Raw genomic sequence first — 26,639 nt, 5'->3', positions numbered from 1 at the left:
CGGTTGTAGCCAGGCCCCGCCCCGACCCAGGGCAGCACAGGTGGGGGTGGAGGTATAAGGCGGCTGGAAGGCAGGGGCCACAGACTCCTGAATGGACACGGAAGGCCTTCTGTGGTCAGGAAGGGAAGGACGTGGGGGGCGGAGTGGGTGCGTGTAGACAGCTTGGCCTTACCTTCAGCATGCCATGTAGCCTCTTGACCTTGCGGGCTTCCTCTTTCGCCAGGAAGAGGGCAAAGCCATGCGGGGGCCGCACACGAGGCACGCGCTCGCTCACAGGGGTCACAGCTGGGCTCTCTACCAGGGTGTCGTCTTCATCAGGGTGCAGCCGCTTGGCCACCAGTGAGAAGTAGAGTGCTTCCAACAGGACCTGGGGTGGTAAGTGGTATCAGCTGGCAAGCACAAGACTGACAGACCCCACCCCCAGAGCCCACTCACCTTAAGGGGCTCCCAGCCAAGAAATGAGGCCAGGAAGCTGGAGCAGCTGGAGAGGAGCCACATGATGCTCACATTTGGGGGGAAGCTGGCACCAACCCACCCTGAGACCCCCATGGCTACCGCTACTAGGCACAGGCTGAGCCCATGGGCCAGGGGGGAACACCAGGTAGGCAGCAGTCGCTTCCGAAGACCCTCCGCCAGTCCTGGGGACACACAGACAGCTGTATGGCTGGTGGGCAAAGGAAAGCCTGGGAGGGGGGTCTTGATCTGTAGGCCCACCTGTCCTTGAGAGCCTTGTCACCGGGGACTGTTGCCAGGTCAGGCCAGGGCTGGGTGGCCCCTTCTCCCCCAGCCTCTGCAGCTTTAGCGTCTCTGTCTTCATTCCAGGAGCACCAGACCTGTGCACATGGCAGGGCTATGAGTTCTGTGCCTCCTCCCAGAAAGAAGAGACAGTGGCACTGGGCTGGCACCCATCTGGGGGCAGTTCGTCCAATATCTTGGTGCCCTGAACCAGGCAGGTATGATGCGGGTGCTCATCACACCATGGTCACACTCCATCCCTAGCTTCCTACTTACTGCCCAGCACCTGACCTGTCAGCTCTCGCCTGGTGGATCCGGTCCTGCCATACCTCAGAGGCTCTCTTGCCTCTCGGCACAAGCAGCCTCCTAAGACCTCCTCACGCCTGTCACACAGAATTTTGCAGCCCCACTCCCCAAGCTCTGCCCTGCAGAATGGACACTACGAAGCCAGTATGGCCATGGCTTCAAATTAGCCTTACACCAGGAAGAGTGTATGTGTCTTTCAAACCCCCAAAGAGCCCCAAGAGAGGGCAGCATATGTGCATGTGTGCAAATACACTCTCACTGGTACACACTGCACGACCTTGCTGTATCTGCACCAGGTGGGGGCAGGCTTGGCTCAAACCACACTTGAGCAAAGTCCTCACATTCCTCAAAGGTGTACGGGGAAGCGGGGGGGAGGTCAGGGGGCAGCGCTGAGGGTAGGAGCGGTAGGGTCTGGGCTGAGCTCTGCACTGGGTGGTCCACTGCTGCTCCGGTGTGGAAGGCCACCTTCAGGGTGGCCCTCAGGACACTGCCCCTGGTAGCACGCCCCTCTGCCATCTCCTCCCAGAGTAACTGAGATACTGCGACGTCTGCCTTGTTCTGACAGCACACTTACTCCTGGAGGACACACTAAACAGACCAGGTGAGTGCACCTGCTCTTAAGCATGGAGTCCCAGCTAACCCTGCTCAGTGACAAGCAGAGGTGCCAGGAGAAAGGACAGAACCAGCTGCCGGGGAGGCACAGAGCAGAGGGCTCGCAGAGCAGCCGAGGTGGCCCAGGCAGCCGTGGGTGTGTGACGAGGGGACCAGCAGCGAGCACCCAGCCCGCGTTAGGAAGGAAGCTGAGAGCACTTGCCGAGGGCTCACAAAAGGACTGGCGCCAGGAAGAGAGTCAAGGAGCCCAAACCGGGCATGGTGGGGCACGCCTTTAATGCCAGCATGAGGAAGGCCATGGTAGGAGGATCACTGTGACTTTGAGGCCAGCCTGAGACTACAAAGTGAATTTTGGGTCAGCCTGGGTTGGGAAGACCTATACCTTGAAAAACAGAAACAAAAAGAGCCCAAGACTGCTGTCCTGGTCAGCTAGAGGAATGGGGCAGGCACACTGCTGGGGGGCTGAGTCTGAGTCTGTGCCAGTGTGGAGAGCCTTGGGGGGGCAACGTGGCAGCTCTGCCCCAGTACTTCACATTAACCTTTCTGCCATAGAAATGATCTTGAGAAACTTTCTGCCTTTTGTATTTTGAGATGGTTCATACCTTAGTAATTTCTTGTTACTTGAAATTTTGAATTAAAGGAAATAAAAATGTGTACATTGAAACAGAGATAAGAAATCTTTCATTGAACTGGGAAAAAACTAGACATCCAAATAATCAAAATGATTTCAAACTAAGAATCAATGAGCTACTTACACCTGCCCACAATGTCTCATAGTTTTGAAGCCCAAAACTCAAACCCTTTTTTAGACCAAGTCCCTGACGGGCACACACTCATTGGTTGCCTGTTCATTCTTCAAATGCCCCACAGCACTGCTGCCTCCTTAAAGGGTAGGGAGAGGATTTGGGGAGCCCGTGTTCCCCTTCACAGATGAGGACCCAGCGGCTCGGAATGCCCAAGCAACATAGGCATGGTTCAGTACTGGAGACATGGCTGGCAGGAAGAACCTCATCCTTCCCCGCGACCCCCCCTGGGTTGGGCCCCACCACCCCAGATGCTCTGAACCCCCCCCAGCCCAACACTCACAGGTTGGTGAGTAGGTCCGTTTCTAGGTGGGCGTCCCGCGTGGGAGCCAGGACCTGTCGGATCAGGTCTTCATCTAAGGAGAGTAGGATGCGTCGGAGCTTCACTCCTTGGGCTCTCTGGGCACTTGGGAGCCTCTCCCACTCCCACCCTGGCTTACCTGATGCTGACAAGTATTTGGTGGGAGAAGAGATGCTGACCAGAGAGAGGCCATCCTCTTCTGGTCCCAGCATGCAGCCAGGCTGACCCCGTGCCAGCTGTTGCAGGGTGGTACCCACAATGGATGGGTCACTGAGCAGGTCTGGCCAGCTGAGTGTGCCATCACTGGATGGCCAGCACCCCAGGCTGTGGGCGACATGGGCATTATTACATGAGCCTGACACAAACCTAGTCAATACAGGCAAGGAAGCTTTGTGCGCAAGTTAACACACAATGCCTCCTGGGTCAGTGTGTGACAGCACCCAGAGTCTGTAAACAAGGCACAAGGACCCATGAGCCCAACACCCCACCACAGCCCACCAGGCACTGCTGACCCAGGCCAAAGCTCACAGTTTCTCTATGCAGCCGCACCTTTTAGCATCTTCCAGAAACAAGTCATTCTTCACCTGCCCAGTGAAGGCCTGCTGAGAAGGGCAGAGGGCCTCAGTGCGGGCTGCAGCCGCCAGGGTGGCAGCTCACCCAGCTTGCCCCAGCCGCCGGGGGCTCCTCACCTCTGCACGGAGGCCTGACAGTGAGAGGAAGGAGCTGTCCAGCACAGAAGGGTCCAGGTAGGTATCCACATCCAGGGCCGGCTGCCCTGCCGGGATGGGGCTCTGGCCTCCAGCCACCTACAGAGAGGGACAGGTCAGTGGGAGGCAGCGTGGCCCTTGCTCAGGGAGGTGCACGTTCACTCTGGGGCTGGAGGTGTGGATCGATGACAGCGCTTGACTAGCAGCACGAGACCCTGCTTTCAACCCCAAACTATAGACCTAGTGAGCAGACACAGGGGTCTAGATCAGGGCTGAAAGAATGTTCTGGAATGATGAGCTCAGTTCAGACCTGTAGTCAGCGATGGTAAACCCTGGCCACACTGCTCTTGAGCACTTGAAATGAGACTGATGCAGTAAAGAAATGAATCTCTGGGGGCTGGAGATTCAGTTCAGAACAGTTGCCTAGTACATTCAAGGCTCTGGGCGCTAGGTAATAATGACCTAAGCTGTGGGCTAAGCCCTCAGCCCCAGCATAATCATTTAGCGTCACCAGGCTCAGGTTGCTAGTACACATAAAGGTCAGAGCCTGTGGATCCTTAAGGGACATTGGTCTCCTTTGCTTGTGACTTCTCTGGCTGTGGGGTCCTCTTTCATTTTGAGGAAGAGTTGGTGAAGGTTAAATTAGTGTTAATTGTCAATGATGGTAGAACTCAGAAGGGCTTTTCTTTGTGAATGTTTCTAAATTACTAATTAAGCTTATAGCTCACTCAGGCTACTCAAGTTGTCTCTCTTCTTGGACTGGCTTTGGCAGTTTTGCATCTTTCTAGCAATCGGCTGTTTGTTCTAGCCTTCCTAACATGTCAATGTATAGTGTGTCGTTTACAATGCACGGCTGCCCCCACCAATTTCTATAGGATGGACCAGGATATCCCCTTTCATTCATGCTTTGACAATCTAATACTGTTTTTCTTTTTTCTTCTTTTGGTCAAGGTAGTTAAGAATTCACTCTCGGTTTGTGCATTTTCCCTCTGGCTGTCAAACCAGATATCACAGTGCTCAGTCTAGTGACAAGACCACAGTCCAGCCCAGAGCTCCAAGGCCCTCACCCAGCCCACCTTGCTCCGAGACATCCGGAAAAGAAACAGGACAGCCAGGTAGATGGGGTAGACCACTACACTGGACACCAGGCCAATGGCTACTGTGTCAACACTTGGTGGGATCAGACTGGACACAGGCCCCAGGCTGCATGGGGAGAGAAACACCCAGACCAGGTTAGGTGGAGGGCAAAGAGCAAGTCAGGAAGCTACTAACCCACAAGCACCCACCTGTAGGTGGTGTCTCCCACGACACCGTACCACACGGCGTTTGCGGCCAAGAAGAGACACAGCAGAAGGACGCAGCAGGTGGCCCTCTGGACACGGGTGAAGCGGCTGCGAGGTGGCCGGTCCCATATGGAGAGCCAGATATGTTTATCAAAGAAGCCTCGTTGCAGTTCAGCTACAAGGAGACGTCGGAACTGCCACAACGCTGTGTCACCTGGAGCAAGGGACAGAAGGATGGCAGGAGGGAAGAGCAAGGCCCCCCACCCACCCAAGATACGCAGTGGCCTTACTTGCCGCCAGCACCTCCCTCTCCACCAGACCTCCGCTGGCCTCGGTCTCCACAGACAGCCAGTCATTGACCAGAAAGAAGGTGCTGCGGGCGCTCTGCAGGTCCCTGACGATGATGTGCTTCAGGAACCAGGCGGGGCTGAGCCCTGAGAAGGAAGGGAGTCGGTGGGGGCTGCAGCGGGGCCGCGGGGCGGGGCGGGGGGGGGGCGAAAGCTCTCACTCAGACCTTTGTTGTCATGCCACACCCGGATCTTCCACACACTGCCCAGACTGTGCGGGGTGGCAATCTGGAAGATGTCCAAACTGTTGCGGTGGAAGGCTCGGTCCCCATCCAGGTGCCTGTGGCCACTGCGGCTGTCCTCCCCATATAGCATGATGCCCACATGGGCCGTGGTACCTGCAGGAGGCAGAGAACTCTGGGATTCCTGCTCACTGAACATGTGACCCACAATCTTCCTCCATTCAATGATATAGATAATCCTTGGCTTTAAGCAGTTTAGTTTTTAAATTTCTGTGTGTGGATATGCAAGGCTGACCTAAAATTCACTATGTAGTCTCAGGATGGCCTCGAACTCATGGCAATCCTCCTACCTTTGCCTCCCAAGTACTGGGATTAAAGGCATGCGCCACCACATCCACCTTCAAATAATTAAAAAAAAAACTGGACACTCAGAAAAGAACTGTCCACCAATAATGAAAGCACAACAAAGAAACAAGAAGTAGCAGGGCAGAGCCATGTGTTCGAAAGCATGAAGCCCGGCTTCCCAGCACCCACAAGTAAAAAAGGAAGATGGGCTGGAGAGATGGCTCAGTGGTTAAGGCACTTGCCTACAAAGCCTAACAACCCTGGTTCAATTTCCCAGTACCCACATAAAGCCAGAAGCACAAATTGGTGCATGCATCTGGAATTTGTCTGAAGAGGCTGGAGGCCCAAGTGCACGTATTCTGTCTCTCTTTTCTCTCTGCTTGCGAATAAATAAAATATTTAAAAAATAAAAATAACAAAGTGAAAGTTATTAACAGTAGAAGTCCAATTAGAATGCAAAGTTCACAGAGCTGCTCAAGAACCAGCCATGGGGAGGCCATGGCTCCTGTCAGCCAGGACTTTCTGTGCAAACGATGAAGTCACCACAGTAGAGGAAGTCTTGCTGCTGCGACGGGCGCTGGTAAAACTTCCCACTCAAGCAGCTTTCAGGGAGGGCGGCTACTACACAGTTCAATTGTCTTTCACCATAAACACTCTTAGGGGAGAGGGCCAGACAAGGACCCGTACTGCAGCTGGAAGGGCCTGGTCAGGGTGGGCCCCAGGTTCCCATGCCCAGGCACTCCTCCCCTCACCTGACCCTCGGCCCCAGCCAGTCTTGACCAGGATCTCGTATCTGAAGCGGCCCCCCTTGCCGCAGAATGGAATGACGCGGACCCGGCTGACGTCCAGCTGGTCCAGCTTGCGCAGGATCACCACCATGACCGCATAGGTCATCAGGCATACCACACATGTCAGCAGGACAATGTAGTTCATGCCCACAGAAGGCTCCTGGGAAGACAGCCATTGGGCCCAGAGGTCACTCACAAGCCTTACCTTCTAAATGACAGAGTTACAATGTCCTGGGCCCTCTTGACCCAGTGAAGCAATCCAGAAACAGGGATGCTACTCACAGGAAAGATGAAATGGACATGGCTGGGGGGCACAAAGAGGCTGGCACCAAAGGCAGTGAGGTGGCGGGTAAGGCAGACAGCCTGGCTAGGTGAGGTCTCCTCCAAGGGCACCAGCCCCTCTGTCTTCCACATCATTTCCTCCTCACTGAAGTACTGGCACAAAGATGTATACAGGCTCACAGACACCTCCAGTACTGACCAGTGGAAATGGCTGGTCAGATTCAGGTAGTAACTTCTGCCTGGGACCCCAGTCCTGCAGGGGACAGGGCAGTGTCACAGCCAGATCCCAAGGCCCCAGTCCCACGTTCCATGCAGCCAGTTGTTCCACACCCCTCGAGAGGTGGCTTAGCAGTTAAGGCACTTGCCTGTGAAGCCTAAGGACCCAGATTCAATTCCCCGGTACCCATGTAAGCCAGGTGCCAAAGGTGGCACATGTGTCAGGAGTTTGTTTGCAATGGCTAGAGGCCCTGGTGTGCCCATTCTATCTGCCTCTCCCTCTCTTTCTCAAATACATAAATATTTTTTTTAAAAAAAGCATCCCCCCATCCTCCCGTGCAGCGTTGCAGTTTCTGTGGTTCTGGCAAGAGGTGCTCACCCAGGGGCGATGAAGAAGGTGTAGGGCCTGTGGTCAGCACCCCCGAGTGCCTGCAGGCTGATCCTCCTGCTGGCAGAGCAGTTGTACTCGTTGGGCTGGGGTGCTGAGTGCAAGTAGACAGCCAGGTAGGGCTCGGGCTCCTCGGCCAGGTAGTGCTCTGCAGGGGGCATGCAGTGTCAGACACTACCAGTCTACCAGACACCACCCTGGGGACACCCTGTGAACTGCTTCCAGGGGTCTAGTGGCTATCTGTGCAGAGATGACCACAAAAGCTACACACGGGCTGGGTGGGCAGCACACACCACATCGAATCAACCCTACAGGCAGACCCTGGGAGCAGTGACTACAACGTGGCAATACCACCACAACGCCTTTTCCTCAGCAGTAAGTCAGGGGCGGTAAGCAGGGTGCCCTGGTGACACCCACCATTGAGCACTGTATAGGTGAGTCGCAGGTGCAGCCCCGCTTCAGAGTTGCTGTTGTCTGGGGTGACCACGGCGCTGACCGAGGCCCGGGGCTGGAGGACAGCGGAGCCTGCAGGGCTGCAGGAGTCCTGGGCAGCCTGGTCTGAGTTGTTGGGCACCTTCACCGTGATGGCACGCTCTGTGGCCAGCTGCTCAATGGGGATCTGGGCCCCGGCTTGAGTCTGGAAGGCCATGGAGGCCACTTTGGTGGAGACAGTGTAGTTGCTGATGTACCCAAAGGGAAAGGGGTTGGAGTCCACAAGGAAGATGAGCTGCACCACGTCGCTAACATTGGACAGGGCGCCACTGAAGGCCTCAGGGATGGAGAAATGGCAGTCGGGCCCCGAGGCTTCCCCGTAACACAGCAGGCTGAGAGGGTCGGAGCGCTTGCCTTGGGCCACAATCTCCTCCCCGACTAGGGTCAGAGGCTCCTCATTGAGTGCTCGCGAACGCACAAGGATACACATGAGAGCCGAGGAAAGGTTGTAAGCCTTGGATGCCACCATCAGAGAGGGCGGCTCAGCCCCCAGCTCTGAGGGCTGAGGCCCCTGGACATCTGAGCTGGCCAAGTGGATGAGGTCACCTGGGATGGATAAAGAGGTCAAGAACACTGAGGGAGGAGGGGGCAGGAGCTTGAGGGGATGCTAAAAGGCGAAGAGGGAGAAAACCTGCCCACCTGTGATGTTGAGGATGCTGTCTGCGATGGCAGTGGGCGTCACGGTGCCCTCGGCAGTCTCGGCCTGCAGGATGCGCATCATGCCCTCCAGCTTGCGCAGCACCTTCCTCAGGCACGAACGGCACACGAGTTCCCGGCTGGACGCCTGTGCAGAGCACAGCGTGGACCCGTTCCGCCCCGGCTCACCACTTAGCTGCCCCACCACCTCACACAGCTGCTAGCGTGCCTCCAACACTGAGCGCTGGGCTGGAGCCTCTTGTGGGAAGCCACCAGCCAGCCCTCTCGGGAAGCCCTTCCTGCGGCTCTTCTCAACCCAGGAGGAACAACCAAAACTCCTCTTGGGGCCTGTACACAATGGTCCTCCCACCACTCCAGCTATTTCTACAGCTAAGAGGGCCTGGCTGGAGTCCAAACCCAAATATATCCAAGGCCACAAAAGCCTCACAGCAGCAGTGACCACCACCAGGAACTCTACACCCTTCTCCTCTGGTTACCTGGCTCCACCGTCTAGGATTCCATACTGATCCCCCTACCCACTGTGGGTGCAGCGCCTCCCAATCAGACGTGGCCTGCTCAGCTCATGAGTCTACATGTTGGGCAATGGACACCTTGTAGGTTGATAAGGCCACATAAGTGGAGCATGACCATAGGCCAGAAGGCCACTTACACACGCCCACTTAGCCTGTTCTTTCTGCCATGAGCCACCCTGCAGGGTCACCAGGAGAGCAGTGTCAGTCCATGCTGGACAGAGACAGAGAAGGGGCTGGAGGAGCGGCCAGGCAAAGAGCTCCCCCACGTGGACGTCAGCCCGCGCCTGCGCAGGGCCTGCACTTGGGCAGCCGCCGCATTGCTCTCTTACCATGCACTGGGCCAGCGCGGCGGTTATCTGCTGGATGTCATCCACTGTGTGGACCCGCAGCGAGACCAAGGTCTCCGTAATGTTCTTCCGCATCTGGGCGCGCAACTGCCACTCGTGGCCGGGTTCCGCCACCACATCCAGGGCCTGCTCATACTGGGGTAGGTGGGGAGCAGAGTGCAGTTACATCGTGTGGGCAGGGATTCAAAGACCTCAACTGTTTTCTCAAAGATAAAACAGGCCATGCACAAGACACCCTGCAGGCTTGGGCATCAAGAGGGCATTCTGGAGAATTTAATGCTATCAGGGTAGGAGTCATCATGGACAAGGCCTTTCTAAGTCTGTCTGGAGGGAGCACTGGTTTTCAGCCCACTCATGGAACAGATGTGAGGATCCCTCACCGTCCACTCACACTGACCTCGTTGAGCACAGTGACGAGGGCCAGTGAGTATTCGATGACATGCTGGGGGTCAGCTTGCCTCAGTAGCCCAGGCAAAACACTGGCTGTCAGACTGTGCAGCCAGGGCGTGAGGCCCCCAGAGGTACCGTTGGGCTCCGGCAGGACAATGGCCAGAGACCTGCGGGGCAGAGGTGTTTTATAAGCAGGTGGTGGTCAGCCCGGGTCCCCTCCCCAGGAGCCAGCTCACCTGTTGAGTGCAACTACTGCGGCACCCAGCTGGTCTTGCACGATCACAGCCAGGCCCACCTCAAAGCGTGGCTGGAAGCCAGGTGGCAGAACAGCTCCGTAAGTGGAGAGGCTGCCCTTGTAGATGCAGAAATCCTCACAGTAGCTCTGGCGGCAGCGCCGCAGCAGGAGGGCATACACCAGCGGGGCACCACCGTCCTCTGCATCTCGCCAGCCTGCGGATTCTCAGCATCAGCATGGCACCCAGGCCCACACTGACCTCGGAGGGAGCCGACACTCACCTGTGCATTCGAAGTGCACCCTGGTAGTGAGGGCATGTACAACGTCCAGCGGGAAGAGGTGGCAGGAGCCTCCAAGTGGAGGGCGGTTGGGTGAGAGATAGATGGAGGCAAAGCCCTCCTCCGCGCCCAAGGGGCCCAGCACCGTGAGAGTAAAGACGTAGCCCTCTCCGTCCCGCAGCACGCCCTGCCGCACCACTAGCTGCATGCCTGAGCTGCCCGTAGATGTGGTCGTTTCGTCCAATACTAGCGTCTTGTTGCTGAAGGTGCGTGCGGCCCAGCGCTGCGGGACGGGGGGGGGGGGGGCACGGTGAGGGCAGCGCCGTGCCACCTGCTCAGGAGACCCCGCCTCCTGCCTGCTACTCACCCCCTGCTTGGAGCCCCGGCTGCAGTTGTGGCAGCGGCCCTCCAAGTACACTTGAGAGCTGCGGCTCACTTCATACACTGCCTGAGCCTTGCAAGACACGCACTCCAGGGACACAATGGGCACCAGACCGCTGCGGATCAGCACCTGGGAAGAAGAGCATCAGAGAAGGCCCGCCCTGTGCTGCCAGGTGCTCACAGCCCAGGTTTCCTCCTCCGGGCTGAGGTGGGATGAGTGACGTGCAGCCACCGGGTGTGGGGGGAGGGCTGGTCACCTGTCAGTCTGAGGCCATGCTAGGCCTGGTCAGTGGGGACCACAAGAGCCCACTGATGGTCCATGAACCCACACAGGCAAAGGACAGTAGTCTCCACAGCCCTGTCACAGGTGATGACTGTCCTGGGTGGGGTTTGGGTCATGCACCTGCTGAAAGCTTTCGTCCCCAGACAACCTAACCAGGCAGGAAAGACCCTTTCCTGGAAGACCACCTGAAAAAGACCTGGTGTTGGGAAACCACACCTAGGGACACCAGGAGAGCTCAGCACTTCCAACTGGTGGGACCCATCCCACAGGCCGTCACCTGCACAGTGGTCAGAAGTGTGAAGGCAGAAACAGGAGTGCTCCACTCAGAAACCAGGACGCACTCTTGACACAGTGGATGCGTGAGATACTTGGTTTCTATTTGCCTTTCACGAGGATGGCATAAAACTTATCTTTTACAATCCACAGTGTAAGTAGGGTCTAAGATTATTACTGTTATTATTTTTTTGAACACAGAGTTTTACTACATAGCCCAGGCGGGCCTGGAACTATTCTCCTGCCTCTACCTTCCAAGTGTTGGAGTTACAGGTGTGCATCTCAACACCCATCTTGGCTCTAAACTTCATGATGAGCTGTCCTGGTTGTTCAGACAGAAGCAATGCTGAAGTTAGCTTGTACCAAAATCAGCATGTTGGGGCGGGGGGAGAATCAAGAGCTCCTCGGAGAGCCCACGCCAGGACTCTTGTCAAAAACCAGGGTGGAGGGCTAGAGAGATGGCTTAGCCAAAGGACCCAGGTTTGATTTCCCCAGGACCCATGTAAGCCAGATATACAAGAGGCCACATGCATCTAGAGTATATTTAAAAAAAAAAAAAAAAACAGGCTGGAGAGATAGCTTAATGGTTAAGGCATTTGTTTGAAGCCTAAGGACCCAGGTTCTATTCTCCAGGTCCCACATAAGCCAGATGCACAATGGTGGCACATGCATTTGGAGTTTGTTTGCAGTGGCTAGAGGCCCTGGCATGCCCATACTTTCTCTCCCTCTGTCTGTAATCAGTAAATAAATAAAAATAAAATCTTAAAAAAAAAAAAAAAAAACAGGGTGGAGTGCTTGCTAACTCACCGTCTGGTTGGCAGCTTCCTCCTTCCTTCCTGCCTTCCACACAGTGAGGTTGAAGGTGTACTCCACACCGGCCTCCAGGCGCTCCCGGGGGATGGACACCACACTGCTCCCTCGGGGCCCAAAATTCAGCATACAGCCTCCTGCTTCACTCTACAGTAGCGAATGGAGGAAAAGGGGTGATGAGACTTCTGACAGTCTCAAAGCGGAGTCTGCCAGAGACATACCTGGAGTGCCCTCCCATGCTGGAGCCAAGGCCCGTCCCAGAGCCGTGCCAAGGGTAGGCATTTACAGGACACGATGCCTGAGACAGAGGACAGGGAGGACATACCAGTTCTGGTGCCCACAGCTAACCTGTGTTGAGGCCACACAGGCCCAGTGGAAGCTAAGTGGTGTCTGGTCACCGTCCTCCAAGTTAGGGTCGTAGGACTTGCTTCCGTCCAGCACCAGGTCCTGAGTGTCTGACCACACGCGGTACGAGCCACCTTCAATGATGGGTACCAAGCGCTCAGCAGCCACCGTCACGTTGGCCTGGATGCTGCGAGCCAACGGCGTGTCCCCAAATGACACCACAAACACAAAGCAGTAGTGGCCCACAGGCAGCGCCAGCCGCGGCACCACCAGCTGGGGCCGGCTCACATCCACGCCCGGCAGGGTCACTTGAGCCATGCGCCCTGGCCGCTGGCAGCTGGCCGCGCGATAGATCTCCCAGCGGTACTCGGTCTGGTAGGTGACACAGTCACGAAGATCCACGTGGGCCTCCAGGTAATTGCGCTGGGAGCGCCGCATCAGCACCTGCAGGGGCAGTGCCACCTTCACCTCAGGCTCCCTGCAGGCCAGCACCTGGACAGTCACTGTGGTCTGTGCCACAAAGAAGCTCACCAGGTTGGTGGCATTCACCTCCACACGATAGTCCCCAGGCTGCAGGTACAAGTGGTCAACCCAGGGCTCTTCAGTATCCTGCCCTGGAGTCCCGTCCCCAAAGTCCCAGCGGTAGGCCACACGCCGGGGACTGGGACTTGTGACAGCCTCAAACTGGGCCGAGCGGTTGGTAAAGCAACGGCCACTCTGCAGCAGCACGTACTGGATGACATCCTGCACCTCCACCACGAGCGTGAGGTTCACGCCGCCCAGCTCGTTGAAGGCACGCACCTGGATCTCCAGCAGCCCCGCAGCCACAGGCGTGTAGGTGACATCGCGGCCTGACAGGATGACCAGTGAGTCACCCTGGACCTTCTGCAAGGAGAAGTACCAGGCATAGGCGACTCGGGAGCCCTGTTGTACCCGGGCTGTGAAGTTCTTCTCGGTACCAGTGGCCATGCCAGGCTCACAGCAGTTGGGCACCTGCAGCCCACCAACAGCCTCCAGAACTAAGATGCGAACCTGCGCTTGGGCACGGCTCACGTGGTTCTCAGCCTGCACGGTCACCACGTGGTCTCCAACCCAGGAGAAACTGTGGGAGAAGCGGGGACCAGGAAGTACCTCATTGACGACCCCACCAATCAGCAGGCGGAAAGTGACAGCTGAGCCAGCCACCAGCAGGATCTGAAAGTGGACGAGCTGCCCAGGCGCCACCACCTTGTTGCTGGCCCACAACACCAAGCCCACAATGGGCTCCTCCACGGTGAGGCTGTAGACAGCAGTCGCCCAGCTGACTGCGTTGGAGGCATTCAGCTGCACAGAGAAGGTGCCCACGGTGGGAAAGCTCACGGCAATGTGCTGACTGTGCCTGCTGCCCCCCAGCACTGTCCAGCACCAACTCACATTGGTACCCATGGCCAACTGACCCCAGAAGGGCACAGTGGAACCAGCTGCCACGAAGCTGCTATCCAGCTCACCAGCCCTAATGCTTAAGCCACCCACAGGCACTTGCACTGCCACCTCCATGGTAGTGTTGACCGAGCCCAGCTGGTTCCCTGCTGTGACCCTGACCACGTGCAGGCCAGCTGTGGCAAAGGTATGGGTGGTGGATGACTGGGACGTCTCCCAGCTCAGCCCTTCCTCCAGGGACCAGATGAAAACAACATCACTGCCACCAGTCACTTCAGCACCAAGAGTGACACTGGCATTGATGGCAGCCGGGTTGGGCGAGGCAGCCGCAGTCAGCCATCCCACAGGCTCCACAAAGTTCACGGTACGGTTGGCCAAGGCACTGCCCAGCATGTTGGTGGCCCGCACATGGATGTGGTAGGTGCTCGCCTCAAGCACAGTGAGTGAGAAGCTTTTGCCATTGCCAACGAGGATGGGGCCACCATCGCGCTGGGCAGTCCAGCTGTAGGAGATGTTGGTGCCGTCCCTGACCGTGGCTTGCAGCTGCAGTGTGTGGTTGGTGGGGAAGCAGCAGCCCCCGCCACCTACCACCTGCAGCCCCTCAATGAGCTGCAGGACATAGATGAAGATGCTGTCCTGGGCAGTGCCCACCTCATTCTCTGCAGTGACGATGATATTGAAGGTACCCACTGAGCGGAAGGTATAGGAGATGGTGGGACCACCAGGGATGGGCGTGCAGCGGTCACAGAGCACCCAGGAATAGCGCACATCACTACCTGCTTCCAGCGAGGTGCTGAAGCTCACGCTGCCATTCAGGGGCACCACTGTGCGGCTGGCATTGACGCTGAGCCCCCGCACACGGCGTTTCACTGTGACATTGAGCTGGGTCTCGCTGCGGCTCACCTCATTCCAGCCTACCACCGTGATCATGAAGTCGCCCGGGCTGTCATAGATGTGAGTGACCTGGGGGCCCTCGTGCTGCCCGCCATCGCCCAGCTCCCATAGGTAGGTGGCAGGGCGCCCTCGACCCATGACAAAGAACAGGTAGGGCTGCTGCAGCTCCAGCACATGGGAGCCATTGACCCCAATTCCGGTGAGCACCACAGCTTCCTGCACCTCGACGAAAGCCGACTCATTAGTGGCAGAAACATTGTTGGACACAGTAACCGTCACCAGGTAGGAGCCTGGATCTCGATAGGTGAATGTCGCCTCGGGGCCCCCAGCACGGGCAGGGGTATCGTCTTCCGTGCCAAAGTCCCAGGTATAGCGGTAGGGGAATGGCGGCCAGGCACGGGCCACCAGCTGGGCTTCATTTCCAAGTTGCACAAATTGTTTCTCAGGCTGCAGGGTGACATTGCCCACCTCAGGCTCCACACAGATGCTAGTAAAGTAATGTGCCTTGTTCACATGGCTTGAAAGGACCAACGCCAATGGGAATGTGCCACTCTGCATGAAGCTGTGTGTCACTGTTGGGTGGCCCTGAACAGTTGTATTGGAGGAGCCGTCCCCAAAGGTCCAGTCAAAGAGATAATGGGCAGGGTCCCCAGTGACATGGGCTGTAAGCTGGGCACTGGGCTGTGTGGGGATGCAGGCGGTGGGCTCTATGCGCAGCACCTCCAGAACAAAGACTCGCACGCGCCGGCTCTGGGTCAGGCGGCCGGCAGGGCTGCTCGCCTCCACTGTCACCGTACAGTTCTGTGCCCGCAGGTACACGTGGCGCACTGTGGCCTCGGGGCCTGTGAAGACCATGCCATCCCCCATGTCAAATGTCCATGTGATGTTGTCACCTGACTCCACAGCAGCACTGACCACTATGGGGGATCCCTGCTCCACAGCTGGGCTCAAGCACACCGTCAGGCCACGCAGCTCCTGGAAGACACGAACATCGGCGTGCGCCCCCACGCTGCTCACTGTGTTGTTGACCTCCACGGAGATGCGGTAGGTGCCCGTCACGGCGTAGGTGTGGTTGACTGCTGGCTGGCTCTGTGTCAGGACAGGCGAACGGTCTCCAAAGTTCCAAGTATATAGAACACCACCGGACAGGGGCAGAGGGTGCAGGGAAAGGGTGACAGGCTGGCCAGCCACCAGGACACGGCTGCTCATGACCACGGCCACACTGGGGAGCGCGGAGCGCACGCTCACAGGCACCTGCTGTGTCAGGTTCTCGTAGGTGTTGGACACGACGACGGTCAGGTTGTACTCGCCTGTGGGGACAGGTCAAGGGGGTCGTCCTGCTCACAGAATCCCCACCTAGATTCTGATGCTGCACGGAAGTGGCCTTCCTAAGAGCATGGACAGCCACGCCCTGGGCCCAGGCCCAGAGGTGCTCACAGCCAGGGCACACGCCGGGCGCAGCAGCCAACAGGCGCTCATGAGCAAGATGGACAGGACCATCTCCAACCACCGCGCGCAGGCTGACGCGGAAACCAGCACCGGTGCGACAGGAGTGAGCACGTGGTCTGAACCGCAGGCACCCTGTAGGGCTCCGGGAACTTTGAAGTAACTGATTAAACGGAGACCCCCTCTCACTCCCCACAGACAGCTGAGAGTTGGAGACAAAAGGTTCAAACCGAGGCCTCACAGACCCCACCGCCCCGCCTCCTCCCGGTGCCTGGCGTGCCTCCCTCGCCCAGCTAAGGGCCTCAAGCCACCAACCCAGGCTCAGCCAGGAAGAGGCCGACGGGGTTGCCATCCCAAGTTCAGGAGCAGCCGGAAGAGCACCCCCCTCACCTGGGGCAGCGTAGGTGTGCGTGGTGTTGTGCCGCACTAGCACCTGAGCCACCGTGGGGTCCGGGGTCTGGAAGGACTCGTTGTACGGGGGCTTGAACTGGCTAAGCACCTGCTTGCCATCCCCAAAGGTCCAGCTGCCGGCAGAGCAGACAGGCAGAACATGGGCCAGGTGGACAAGGGTCACGCTCCTCCTGCCCACTGCCTCTGCACCAACTATGTCTGGCACCCGGGTTCAAGGAACTACCTGGCTCTGCTACACAAGGTCCGCCAACTGCTGGCATGGCCCTACCCACCCACAGCCTGACAGAGGAGGCAACTGAACTGGGGTTCCGAGAAGCAGCTCTGCGGACCAAGGACAAGCTGGGGCTGGCGTGACAGCCGGTCCCGTCTGGGTGGATCTCTGCATTGGGCCCAGAGGCACTCACAGGAAGGCCACTTCCACGGCCGAGTCCACAAGCACACCGGCCATCAGTAACAGCGTGGCGTTGGGGGGCAGCACAGCGGGCACTGCCGACACCCACAGCCCCCACATCCGGTTCATCCGCTCCACGGTGACGTTGTAGTTCACGGTGACGTTGCTCACATGGTTGGAGGCCGTCAGCTGAGGAGATCAGGGCAAGGGAGGGTGTGGCGGCACTAAGGACAGGCCAAAGGTCAACAGGCCCCAAGCCCCAACTCAGCAACCTCCCCACACTTACCCACTGCGGCGGCGGGGTCCTCCGGGCAAAGCAAAGCAGAAAGAAGGCAAAGGTGAGCCCCAGACACCCCAGGACCCAGGGCCTCCCTCCACCAGCCGCTGCCTACCGAGAGCTTGAAGACGGCCTCGCTCTGGTAGATTACATTGAAGACGGCGTTGTGGAAGGTCAGGGACTGCTTGTCATCGATGGTCCACCGGAAGGCCACACCCGAGCCCGCCTCCACCACGGGGCTGTAGCGCTACGGGAAGGACTTGGCAGCTGGAGCTATGGTTGTGCCCTAGCCCCGGCCGGCTCTGCCCCCACCCTGGTCTACCTGCCTGGACCTGTCATTCTTGGGGCTGCTGGAGAATTCTGTGCAATAGTATGGGGGGGGGGGGAACAAGTGGGTCCACCGGCTGAGCCGTAACTACAAGACACCCAATGTGAAGAAGATAAAAGGGGGCCCCAGGTCCATTTTGGTGTGGGGTCCAGACTTGGGTATTGAAGGCCAGGGACAAAGCCACCTCTTGATGTCTAGCCATGTGGCCCTGATTACACCTTGACCTCTCTGTGCCTATTTTTTACACCTGTAAAGTGGATCTAGCATCAGCAATGAAACTCCCTGTCCACAGTCCTCACAAGCGCCCAGCGTGGGCAGACCATTTGGAAAGGCACCTGAGTGTCAGTGGGTCTTCCAGTCTTGGGTGTTGACCCATGTCTGAGCAGGTGTGTCCAGAAGACACAGCTACACGAGTTATAAGGGGATTGGCAGAAGTAGCCTTGTTTTATTACTTTGGTTTTTCAAGGCAGGGTCTCACTCTAACCCAGGCTGACCTGGAATTCACTATGTAGTCTCAGGGTGGCCTCGAACTCACAGCAATCCTCCTACCTCTGCCTTCTGAGTGCTGGGGTTAAAGGCATGCAGTAACATGCCAGGCAGAAATAGCCTTCCTAATAACCTCCTGGTGTAGAGGTGAGCATACCTGGGATGGGGACAGCCCCAGCCCCTGGAGGTCACCTGTGGAGGGTGCAGACTACACTTCAACAGGCACCCCAGAAACACACTGGGCCTCATTCATGTAGGTTCAGGAGAGATTGGGGGGCACGTGTGACAGTACTTCTCGAAACCTGAGGGTGGACAGAATGGTCTGGAGAACGGCTGCTCCTCCAACTGTGACCTTCAGTAACACAGAACTTGTGAGGTGGGCTGGCATCAGGCTCGCCCAGTAGCCTGAGGCTCTGAGTTGCCCTCCCCGTCAAGAGGGAGGGGAGCCCTCACTATGCTACATGGGGGAGGCGGGTAAGGACTGGGTCTGGGGACACACTTACCACCAGGACGCCCTGGAGCACCCGGGCCTCAGGGCTGGGTGTGGCACGGAGGCCACGTATGGGCTCCTCTGCTGTCACGCTCAGGCTGAGGCTGGCGCGGCTGGCTCCATTCTGCGCCACGATTTCTACTGCGTGGTCCCCCTCCCCGAGCCCTGGCAGCGTCAGCACGGAGAACAGGGTGCCGTTGGCATCTCTGGTGCAGCCTGGCTCGAGGGGCTCCACTACAGGGGGGCAGGCGGCCTCAAAGGGGGCGCTAATATTGCCTCCAGGCCAACGAGCCACGGCCGTGGCATTGGCACCAGAATCCACCTGAAGCACCAGGACTGAGCCATTGGTTGGTACGTAGAAGTGACCATCGAGGGGGGCAGGGTGAACAACTCGCAGCCCAGCCACTGGGGAGACCACGTCAAAGCTACAGGACAGGTTGTGCTTAGACACACTGTTGCTCACGGTGGCCCGGACCTCATAGTGCCCAAGGTGCTGCAGCCCAGGGTTGGGCCTCAGACCCAGCAAGGGTACAAGCTGCTCTGTGGCCAAGAGCAGCTGCAGAGCGCAGGCAGGGCCAGCCCAAGCGCCCTCCAGCTGGTCAGGTAGGTGGGCCAGCCAATCTGAAGCATTGTTGACGAGATGCAGAGCCTCAAGGTGAGGGCAGCTAGGAGCCAAGGGACAGTGCAAAAGGGCACCTGGGCCAGCGTCATGCTGCAAGACAACGAGGTCCCCCGGGAGCATAGGGGCTTCTTGGCCATGGAAGGTGACCTATGGGAGAGAGGGCAGGGCCATGTCATGTCCCCATGGTAAGAGCCTGCAGGGACCAGAGGAGTGGGCAGGCATGGCTACCAACTTAGGTCCCAGCATCCCAGCACTGTCGTTGTCCCTTCCTGGAGTTCCCCCCCCGAGGACCTCATGGCTGGGACCAACGGGACAGTGCGGACCAGGGGAAACCACGAAAGGTGCAGAAAGGGAGGCTGCCCGGGTGGGAGCGCCCTGATCAGGACGGGAAAGATGAGGATGAAGGCGCATGTTCCGAGGGAGGACAGATGCAGGGACGGAGGGCCTGGGAGAGCGCGAAGCCAGGGCGCCCGGCTGGAGGCAGGAGGGCCATGGGGCAGGCCTGCCAGGCTCACAGAGGAGGCTGCAGTCTATCTGGTGGAAAATGGGGCCTTGGGCAGCTAAAAAGTGGCCTAGGGGTGTACATCGGAGGAACACACAGAGGACCACACCGAGACACACACCGAGTACTGCGTGGGGGGCCCAGCAGGCACTGAGAAGAGAAACTCCCTCCATAACGCGTAGGTGGCCCTGCGGAACCCAGGCCCTGACACGGACCCATTGGCGCAGGCCTGAGAGTGGCAGGAGGCATCAAATGGCACACAGACATTGGCTCCGGGACACCAGTGTCCCTCTGGCACACACTTGGGGGCCAGCTCAGTCCTGTTCTCGGGCTCGCTGCTTCTTTCCGAGGCCACTGTTGGGAGAGGAAGGGTATGGGGCCCTGATTTATTAACAGGTCACCATTCGAGGTGTCCCACTTCCCTGCTGCAAAACCAGACCTGGCTGAGCAGCGCTTCAAGCCCCTAACATCATGGCCCCCGGCAGTCTTACCCAGACAGCAGGAGCTAGAACCGGACACCCACCCTCCATCCACCTTGAGGCTGGAGACCAGCAGGCATGAGCGTTCCGAGCGCCCAGCTCCCCCTGCCATCACGGGACCTCACCTGCTCCCGAGGGCCGGTACACCTGCAAGCGCAGCTGGGCGGGTTCCCAGAGCTCCTGCGTCTCAAACTCGGCCGCAGTGAGGAAGGCTTTGCGGCCTGGACTCAAGCCAGGGAACACTATGACCTGAAGGGAAGGGAGCTGCCTCAGCTTCAAGGACCCACCCCGGAGTGCAGACACAACCCTTTGGGGCCACCATGAGCCTCATTTCACATCACTCGGGAGGAAAAATCAGATCAAAACCATCTGTGAAATGGGGCATGGTGGTGCGCGCCTTTAGTCCCAGCACTGGGGAGGCAGAGGTAGGAGGATCGCCATGTGTTCACGGCCCCCCTGAGACTAGAGTGAATTCCAGGTCAGCCTGTGCTAGAACAAGACCCTACCTTGAAAAGCAAAGCAAAAAACGGGAGTAGCAGAATTCCTATTATGTTTTTAAAATATCTCACTCTGGGGCTGGAGAGATAGCTTAGCAATTAAGGCACTTACCTGCAAAGCCAAAGGGCCCAGGTTCAAATCCCCAGGGCCCACATAATCCAGATGCACAAGGCGGTGCATGTATCTGGAGTTTTATAGGGCTAGAGGTCCTGGCATGTCCATTTTCTATCTGCGTCTCTCTCTCTCTCTCTCTCAAATAAATAAGTTAAATTAAATGAAAATATTCTTAAAAAATATTTCACTGTACTTGAAAAATTGGCACAAGCCACCAATCCCAGCATTCAAAAGGCCGAGGCAGCAGGATTATGAGTTTGAGGCCTGCCTGGAGTATATGGCGAAACCTTGCCTCAGAAAAGTCACACAGCTGCGCATGCGCCTTTAAACCCAGCACTCGGGAGGCAGAGATAAGAGGATTGCTGCGAGTTTAAGGTCAGCCTGAGATCTCATAGTAAATTCCAGGCCAGCCTGGGCTACAGTGAGACCATTCCTAGAAAAATAAAACAGAAGGTCCACCAAAACTAACTCGATTGCCTTTGAAAGTGTGGTGCTGGGGACTGAAACCAGAGCTGCACAACGCTAGGAAAGTGCTCCACCACTGAGCCACGTCCCCAGCCCGCATCCTGACTTCAGAGACACAGCAGAGGGGTAGCGCGAGGTCTCCAGAGGCGCAGAGGGGGTTCTAGAACGTGGAGGGGCTGGCCTACCTCCACGGGCAGCCGTGGTCTCAGGAGGGCTTCCTGCTGTGCCAGTGGACTAAGGGGTCCCGGCAGACCCCCACCAGGCACTCCCACAAGGAAGTTCTCAGCATCCCACATGGGACCTGGGGGTGGTGAGTGCGCAATGAGGTGCCAGGGCCAGACAGGGGGGCGGTGGGCAAACATCCAGGGTGGGGCTGGACCTGAAGCCGAAGCCGAGCAACCCAGCAGCTACCCCTTCCCCAGCTCCCTCCAACTTCAAAAAGTGCTCTGGTGTCGCCCCAACCCAGTCACAAGAGCAGATACTCAGCAAACAGCCAACACTGAGCTTAAGGACAAACACGGGGAAGGGACTCTCCAGGCACGCAGCGGCCCACACCTCCAGGCCGCAGCTCGCAGACGTAGCTGTGGGGCGCTGTGCACAGGTCGGTGTTGCACTGCCCGGCGGGCCCCAGCCTCACGCAGTGCTCCGCAGTGGCCGGGTGCGGCTCCCCAGGCAGCCAGTTCTGGCAGCTCTCCAAGCTGAAGGCCTCACCCTGGGGTGCTGGGCCTGTTTTCGCCCCCTCTACAGACGAGAAGCCGATCCACACATCCAGGCTCCTATGTACAGAAGGGAGAAAGGGCAGGGCATTCAAGAGGCGGCCCTGACTTCCCTATGGGGGCGCACTTCTCACAGGCCCCTGCAATGAGCCCTGTCCCCCTCCTCACTGGCAGGTGGTGGAAGTGAGGCCCAGGGGTATGAGCTGACAAGCCAGGCCTGCCACAACATCCACCAGGAAGCAGCCTCCAGGGTCACCAAGAACCCCATCAGTGGACCCATGGCATAGAGATGGGGCAGACTGGAGACCTAGGCCAGCTTCCCCCATGATGCATCCCAGAAGTACCCATGCCCTCACCTGTCCACCTACAGAGCGGCCAGGCACGGCTACTTGTGAGGCACGGCGTAGCCACGCTACCGGCCCAACTCTGCTAATCCCAAGGCTCCACAGGCCTTGGGCGCTGCCTGTCCCCCGTATCCTGGGCACCCACCCCACTCTGGCCTTCCCAAGGGTGGGGGCAGGGCAGGCACCTGGTGACCTGGGAAACCAGGAAGTGCTGGATGGCAGGACTGTCCACCATGGCCAGGGCGGCCCCAGCCCAGGTCCCGCACTGCTCCTGGGCTTGCAGCCAGGGCGCCTTTTCTGCCACCAGGCGGTAGCAGTGCCCGTTGCCGGGGAAGATCTCCGTGTCCGCGTGACAGAATGGGTGCACCACTGGGGATGATGGGCAGAGAAGGGGGGGCACCCAGGTGAGCCTGAGGGACCCAGGCTCCGTCTCACCTCAGCTTGGGAAAGGAGGCAGAGGGGTCACAGGACCTGGCAGGGAATGCGGCTACCTTGGGTGGGCTCCTCGTCCAGGGCCAGAATGCTATAGGTGACCTCAAGGGCTGAGCCTCCGAGATGCCGGATGCCAAGTTCAAGGCTCTCCCCAGTGCGCACAAATGATGGGCAGACAAGCTCCAAGGCAGATGGTGCCACCTCTACTTGCACTTCTGTCTCCAGTAGGGCTGAGCCAGCCCCCAAGGTCAGTACAGCGGTCACGTGATAGCTCCCAGGCAGCAAATAGTGGTGGGTTGCATCTGGGCCAGCCATATCCACCTCAGGAGAGCCATCTCCAAAGTCCCATCGTGTAGAGTGGACGGGCAGGGGGGCAGTGACGTGGAAGTCTGCTGGCTGACTAGAGGCCAGGGGTCCAAGGGGCCCCACCAGGGCAGCCCCTGGGGAGGCAGGGAAGACATGCTGGAGCAGGGTGGGGCCCCCACAGGCGGGGGTAGGGGACAGCACGGGGCTGGAGCACCAGGACAAGCAGGCTGCAGAGGCATTGGGGGGCCGGCCTGCCCCACACAGGCACTGGCCCTTCTCAGAGAGAGACGCAAGGCCCTCACCAGCCGAGAAGCAGACAGCACTGCAGGCCCTGGGCTCCAGTGGGCCTTCATGGGCAAAAGAGAAGACCACCGCTGCCACAGTGCCCGAGCTGTTGTCAGGGAGGCAGGCGACATAGTCCTCACCTGAAACAAGCAGGCATGCTGGCTCCCGATCCTCCCCGGCGGTCTTCCCAGGCCTCCTCAGCGCCAGGTCAGACGCCCCAGCCTTGGAGAGGCCTTCAGATTCCAGCTGGCCACCACCTCCCGACACGCACCTTTCCCCGGCCCATCTGCCACCCCCACCAGGCCTCGAAGGCCCTCTCCAATAGCAAGACAGTGACATCCCGGCCCTGCCCTCCACGTCATACTCACCACAGGTGTTGTCCGACAGGGAGACATTAAGGAGGGGCTGGCCTGCCAGCAGGCTGGGCCCAGTGCACGTGGCTGCTTCAGACTGTACCACATGAACCTGCCGTTCCTCCACCCAGCGAGGCAGCCAGGCCAAATCACAGTCACACTCGAAGGGGTTCCCGCTCAGGTTTCTGCCAGGGAGCAGCAGGCATGGGGGACCAGGCCAGCAGGGGCCACCCTGACAGCTCGGCCTCCCACTGCCTGGCAGCAACCAGCAAACTGTCCCCTGGGCTTGCTCTCAAAACTGGTAGAGTGGGGGCTGGGAAAGCTCAGTGGTTAAAGGAACTTGAGGCAAAGCCTGCCGGGCAGCGTCCAATTCTCAAACCACCCACGTAAGCCAGGTGCACACACAGGGGCACAAGTATCTGGCATTTGTGTACAGCAGCAAGAGGTCCTGGTGAGCCCGTGTGTGCACACACAAGTAAGTAAATTTTAAGAAAACTGAGGGAGGCTGGGTGTGGTGGTGCACACCTTAATCCCAGCACTGTGGGAGGCTGAGGGAAGAGGACTCACTGAATTAGAGGGCAGCCTGGGCTACAGAATGAGTTCCAGGTCAGCCTGGGCTAGAGTGAGACCCTACCTCAAAGGAACCAAAAGAAAAGCAAACAAACAAAAAAACAAAAAAAACTGCGAGGGGCCACATTACAAAGGCAGAGGGATGCTGCAAGACAGGAGTCCAGCTACAAATACCCACCCAAAACAAAGCAACTTACATTTCACTTAAGTTAAATAAATTAGCAAATATTCCTTCTTCTAACGTAGAAATCCTATTGTGGCTCACATCCCTGGAAGAAAGAGGATTGGACAGAGGGTGATCCTTGGGGCCCGCCCTGAGAAACCCCTGGCATGCTGGTCGATGGGACACACACAGCGGGGATGGGACACTCACAGCTCCACCAGCGCAGACAGGTTTGCCAGGAGCCCGACGTCCAGCGCCTGGAGCAGGTTATAGGAGAGGTCTCTGAGGAGCAAGTGGCCATTGTCAGAACAAGAGTCCTGGTTCCCACCAGGCACTTCCTAACACCTCTCGCTGCAACCCCCACTCTGCAAAATCCCAATTCCCGAGGGCCAAATGAGGGCTTTTCTCACGAACGACACAAATGAACACTCATGTGGGGAAACCAAGACAGAAGAGATGGTGCCCTAGGCACTTTCAGCCACCTCAGCGGTGTTGAAGGCCACACGTATTGTGACCCTGGACACCTGGAAAGGCGGGCCCCTTCCACTTGGCACCTGCAGCCTTTCTCCCACAGAGTCAAAGGGAGGCCCTGGGCTACTACCAGTTGGGAAGGTGGGTCCCTCACAACAAAGGTTAATTCTCCTAACCCTTCACACGGTGGACGGAATGCAACAAGAGACGCAGCTGTTAATGAAAAATTGTTCCGAGGAATTGGGGAGATGGCTCAGCAGTGAGAAGCACTTGCTTGTAAAACCTGCTGGTCCAGGTTCAATCTCCCAGCACCTACACAAAGCCAGATGCATGAAAGTGGCACATGTGGCTGGAGTTTGCAGTAGAAAGAGGCCCTGGCTCATTCATACTTTCTCTTCTCTTTCCTTCACTCTTGCAAACAAATACAATTTTTTTTAATTTTTTTTGTTCACTTTTATTTATTTATTTGAGAGTGACAGAGAGAGAGAGAGAAAGAGGCAGAGAAAGAGAGAGAAGGGCACGCCAGGGCTTCCAGCCACCACAAACGAACTCCAGATGTGTGCGCCCCCTGTGCATCTGGCTAACGTGGGTCCTGGGGAATCCAACCTCGAACCGGGGTTCTTAGGCTTCACAGGCAAGCGCTTAACCACTAAGCCATCTCTTCAGCCCTACAATTTTTTTTTAAACAACGCTCCCAAGAAATAGTGAAAACACAAATTTGAGCTGGTGTGGTGGCACAAGCCTTTCAATCCCAGCACTTGGGAGGCAGAAGTAGGAAGATCTCAGTGAGTTAAAGGCCAGCCTGTGATTACAGAGAGATCCAGGTCAGTCTGATATAGAGAGATATCCTACCTTTAAAAAAAACAAAACAAAATAAAAAATTGAGATTAAACAGGGAGGATAGTCCTGGTGGTTGGATGTCATCAAATCTCAGTGACAATGGCCCAAAATAAACCTCCCAACCCAGCCAATCAAAAACCCTGAGTAGGGGGCTAAAGAAATGGCTTAGTAGTTAAGGTGTTTGATTGTGAAGCCAAAAGACCCAGGTTCAATTCCCCAGGACTCACGTAAGCCAGATGCACAAGGGGCACATGCATCTGGAATTCGTTTGCATTGGCTAGAGATCCTGACGTGCCCATTCTCTCTCTGTCTCTCCCCTCCCTCCCTCCCTTCCTCTCTCTCTCTCTCTTTGCAAATAAATTAAAAAAAAAAAAAAAAAACAACCCTGTGTAGGGTTGGAGAAGTGGCTTAGTGGTTAAGGTGCTTGCCTACAAAGCCAATGAACCCAGGTTTGATTCCCCAGGTCCCACGTAAGCCAGATGCACAAGGGGGCGCATGCATCTGGTGTTTGTTTACAGAGGCTGGAGGCCCTGGTGCGCCCATTCTCTCTCTCTCTCTCTCTCTCTCTCTCTCTCTCTCTCTCTCTCTCTCAGTCTTTCCCTCTCCCTCCCTCCCCACCTCCCTCCCCACCTATTTCTCTTTTTCTCAAATAAATTAAAAAGAAAAAAACCTGCACACACCTTTAATCCCAGCACTTGGGAGGCAGAGGTAGGAGGATCCCCGTAACTTTAAGGCCACCCTGAGAATACATAGTGAATTCCAGGTCAGCCTGGGCTAGAGTGAGACCCTATCTTGAAAATAAAAAATAAGGGCTGGAGAGATGGCTTAGTGGTTGAGTGTTTGCCTGTGAAGCTTAAAGACCCCGGTTCAACGCTCGATTCCCCAGGACCCACGTTAAGCCAGATACACAAGGTGGCGTACACATCATTTGTAGTGGCTGGAGGCCCTGGCATGCCCATTCTCTCCCTCCCTCCCTCCCTCCCCCTCCCCCCCCTCTATTTCTCTCTCTCTCTCTCTCTGTCTGCCTCTCTGTCTGTGC

At 57.4% G+C, this 26,639-nt stretch overlaps 1 protein-coding gene across 2 annotated transcripts in view; it reads right to left on the bottom strand.

Moving 5' to 3' along the window:
* Positions 1–26,639, bottom strand: part of Pkd1 (polycystin 1, transient receptor potential channel interacting) — a 45,183-nt gene that overhangs the window by 4,289 nt on the left and 14,255 nt on the right. The window contains exons 2-37 of one of the 2 annotated variants that reach the window (XM_045161652.1): positions 24,500–24,571; positions 24,324–24,395; positions 23,572–23,741; positions 22,672–23,343; positions 22,366–22,549; positions 21,676–21,896; positions 21,306–21,421; positions 20,169–20,292; positions 19,686–19,918; positions 18,454–19,209; positions 17,252–17,383; positions 16,873–17,048; positions 16,448–16,581; positions 12,302–15,921; positions 11,951–12,100; positions 10,574–10,717; positions 10,210–10,489; positions 9,930–10,143; positions 9,701–9,860; positions 9,286–9,438; positions 8,427–8,571; positions 7,713–8,333; positions 7,287–7,443; positions 6,692–6,944; positions 6,374–6,569; positions 5,262–5,432; positions 5,038–5,181; positions 4,751–4,961; positions 4,541–4,667; positions 3,447–3,563; positions 3,307–3,359; positions 2,897–3,081; positions 2,740–2,812; positions 715–833; positions 436–638; positions 173–367 (exon numbers count right to left, since the gene is read on the bottom strand). In XM_045161652.1, the coding sequence (XP_045017587.1) occupies positions 173–367; positions 436–638; positions 715–833; positions 2,740–2,812; positions 2,897–3,081; positions 3,307–3,359; positions 3,447–3,563; positions 4,541–4,667; positions 4,751–4,961; positions 5,038–5,181; positions 5,262–5,432; positions 6,374–6,569; positions 6,692–6,944; positions 7,287–7,443; positions 7,713–8,333; positions 8,427–8,571; positions 9,286–9,438; positions 9,701–9,860; positions 9,930–10,143; positions 10,210–10,489; positions 10,574–10,717; positions 11,951–12,100; positions 12,302–15,921; positions 16,448–16,581; positions 16,873–17,048; positions 17,252–17,383; positions 18,454–19,209; positions 19,686–19,918; positions 20,169–20,292; positions 21,306–21,421; positions 21,676–21,896; positions 22,366–22,549; positions 22,672–23,343; positions 23,572–23,741; positions 24,324–24,395; positions 24,500–24,571 (10,753 nt within the window). The remainder of the gene's footprint in view (positions 1–172; positions 368–435; positions 639–714; positions 834–2,739; positions 2,813–2,896; positions 3,082–3,306; positions 3,360–3,446; positions 3,564–4,540; positions 4,668–4,750; positions 4,962–5,037; positions 5,182–5,261; positions 5,433–6,373; positions 6,570–6,691; positions 6,945–7,286; positions 7,444–7,712; positions 8,334–8,426; positions 8,572–9,285; positions 9,439–9,700; positions 9,861–9,929; positions 10,144–10,209; positions 10,490–10,573; positions 10,718–11,950; positions 12,101–12,301; positions 15,922–16,447; positions 16,582–16,872; positions 17,049–17,251; positions 17,384–18,453; positions 19,210–19,685; positions 19,919–20,168; positions 20,293–21,305; positions 21,422–21,675; positions 21,897–22,365; positions 22,550–22,671; positions 23,344–23,571; positions 23,742–24,323; positions 24,396–24,499; positions 24,572–26,639) is intronic. The other variant, XM_045161653.1, reaches the window with a different exon arrangement.

The sequence above is a fragment of the Jaculus jaculus genome, chromosome 11 (assembly GCF_020740685.1).
Source record: "Jaculus jaculus isolate mJacJac1 chromosome 11, mJacJac1.mat.Y.cur, whole genome shotgun sequence".
In the NCBI taxonomy this organism is placed as follows: domain Eukaryota; kingdom Metazoa; phylum Chordata; class Mammalia; order Rodentia; family Dipodidae; genus Jaculus; species Jaculus jaculus.
The sequence above is the reverse complement of the archived record's forward strand: the minus strand, read 5'-3'. Positions and strand labels throughout refer to the sequence as shown.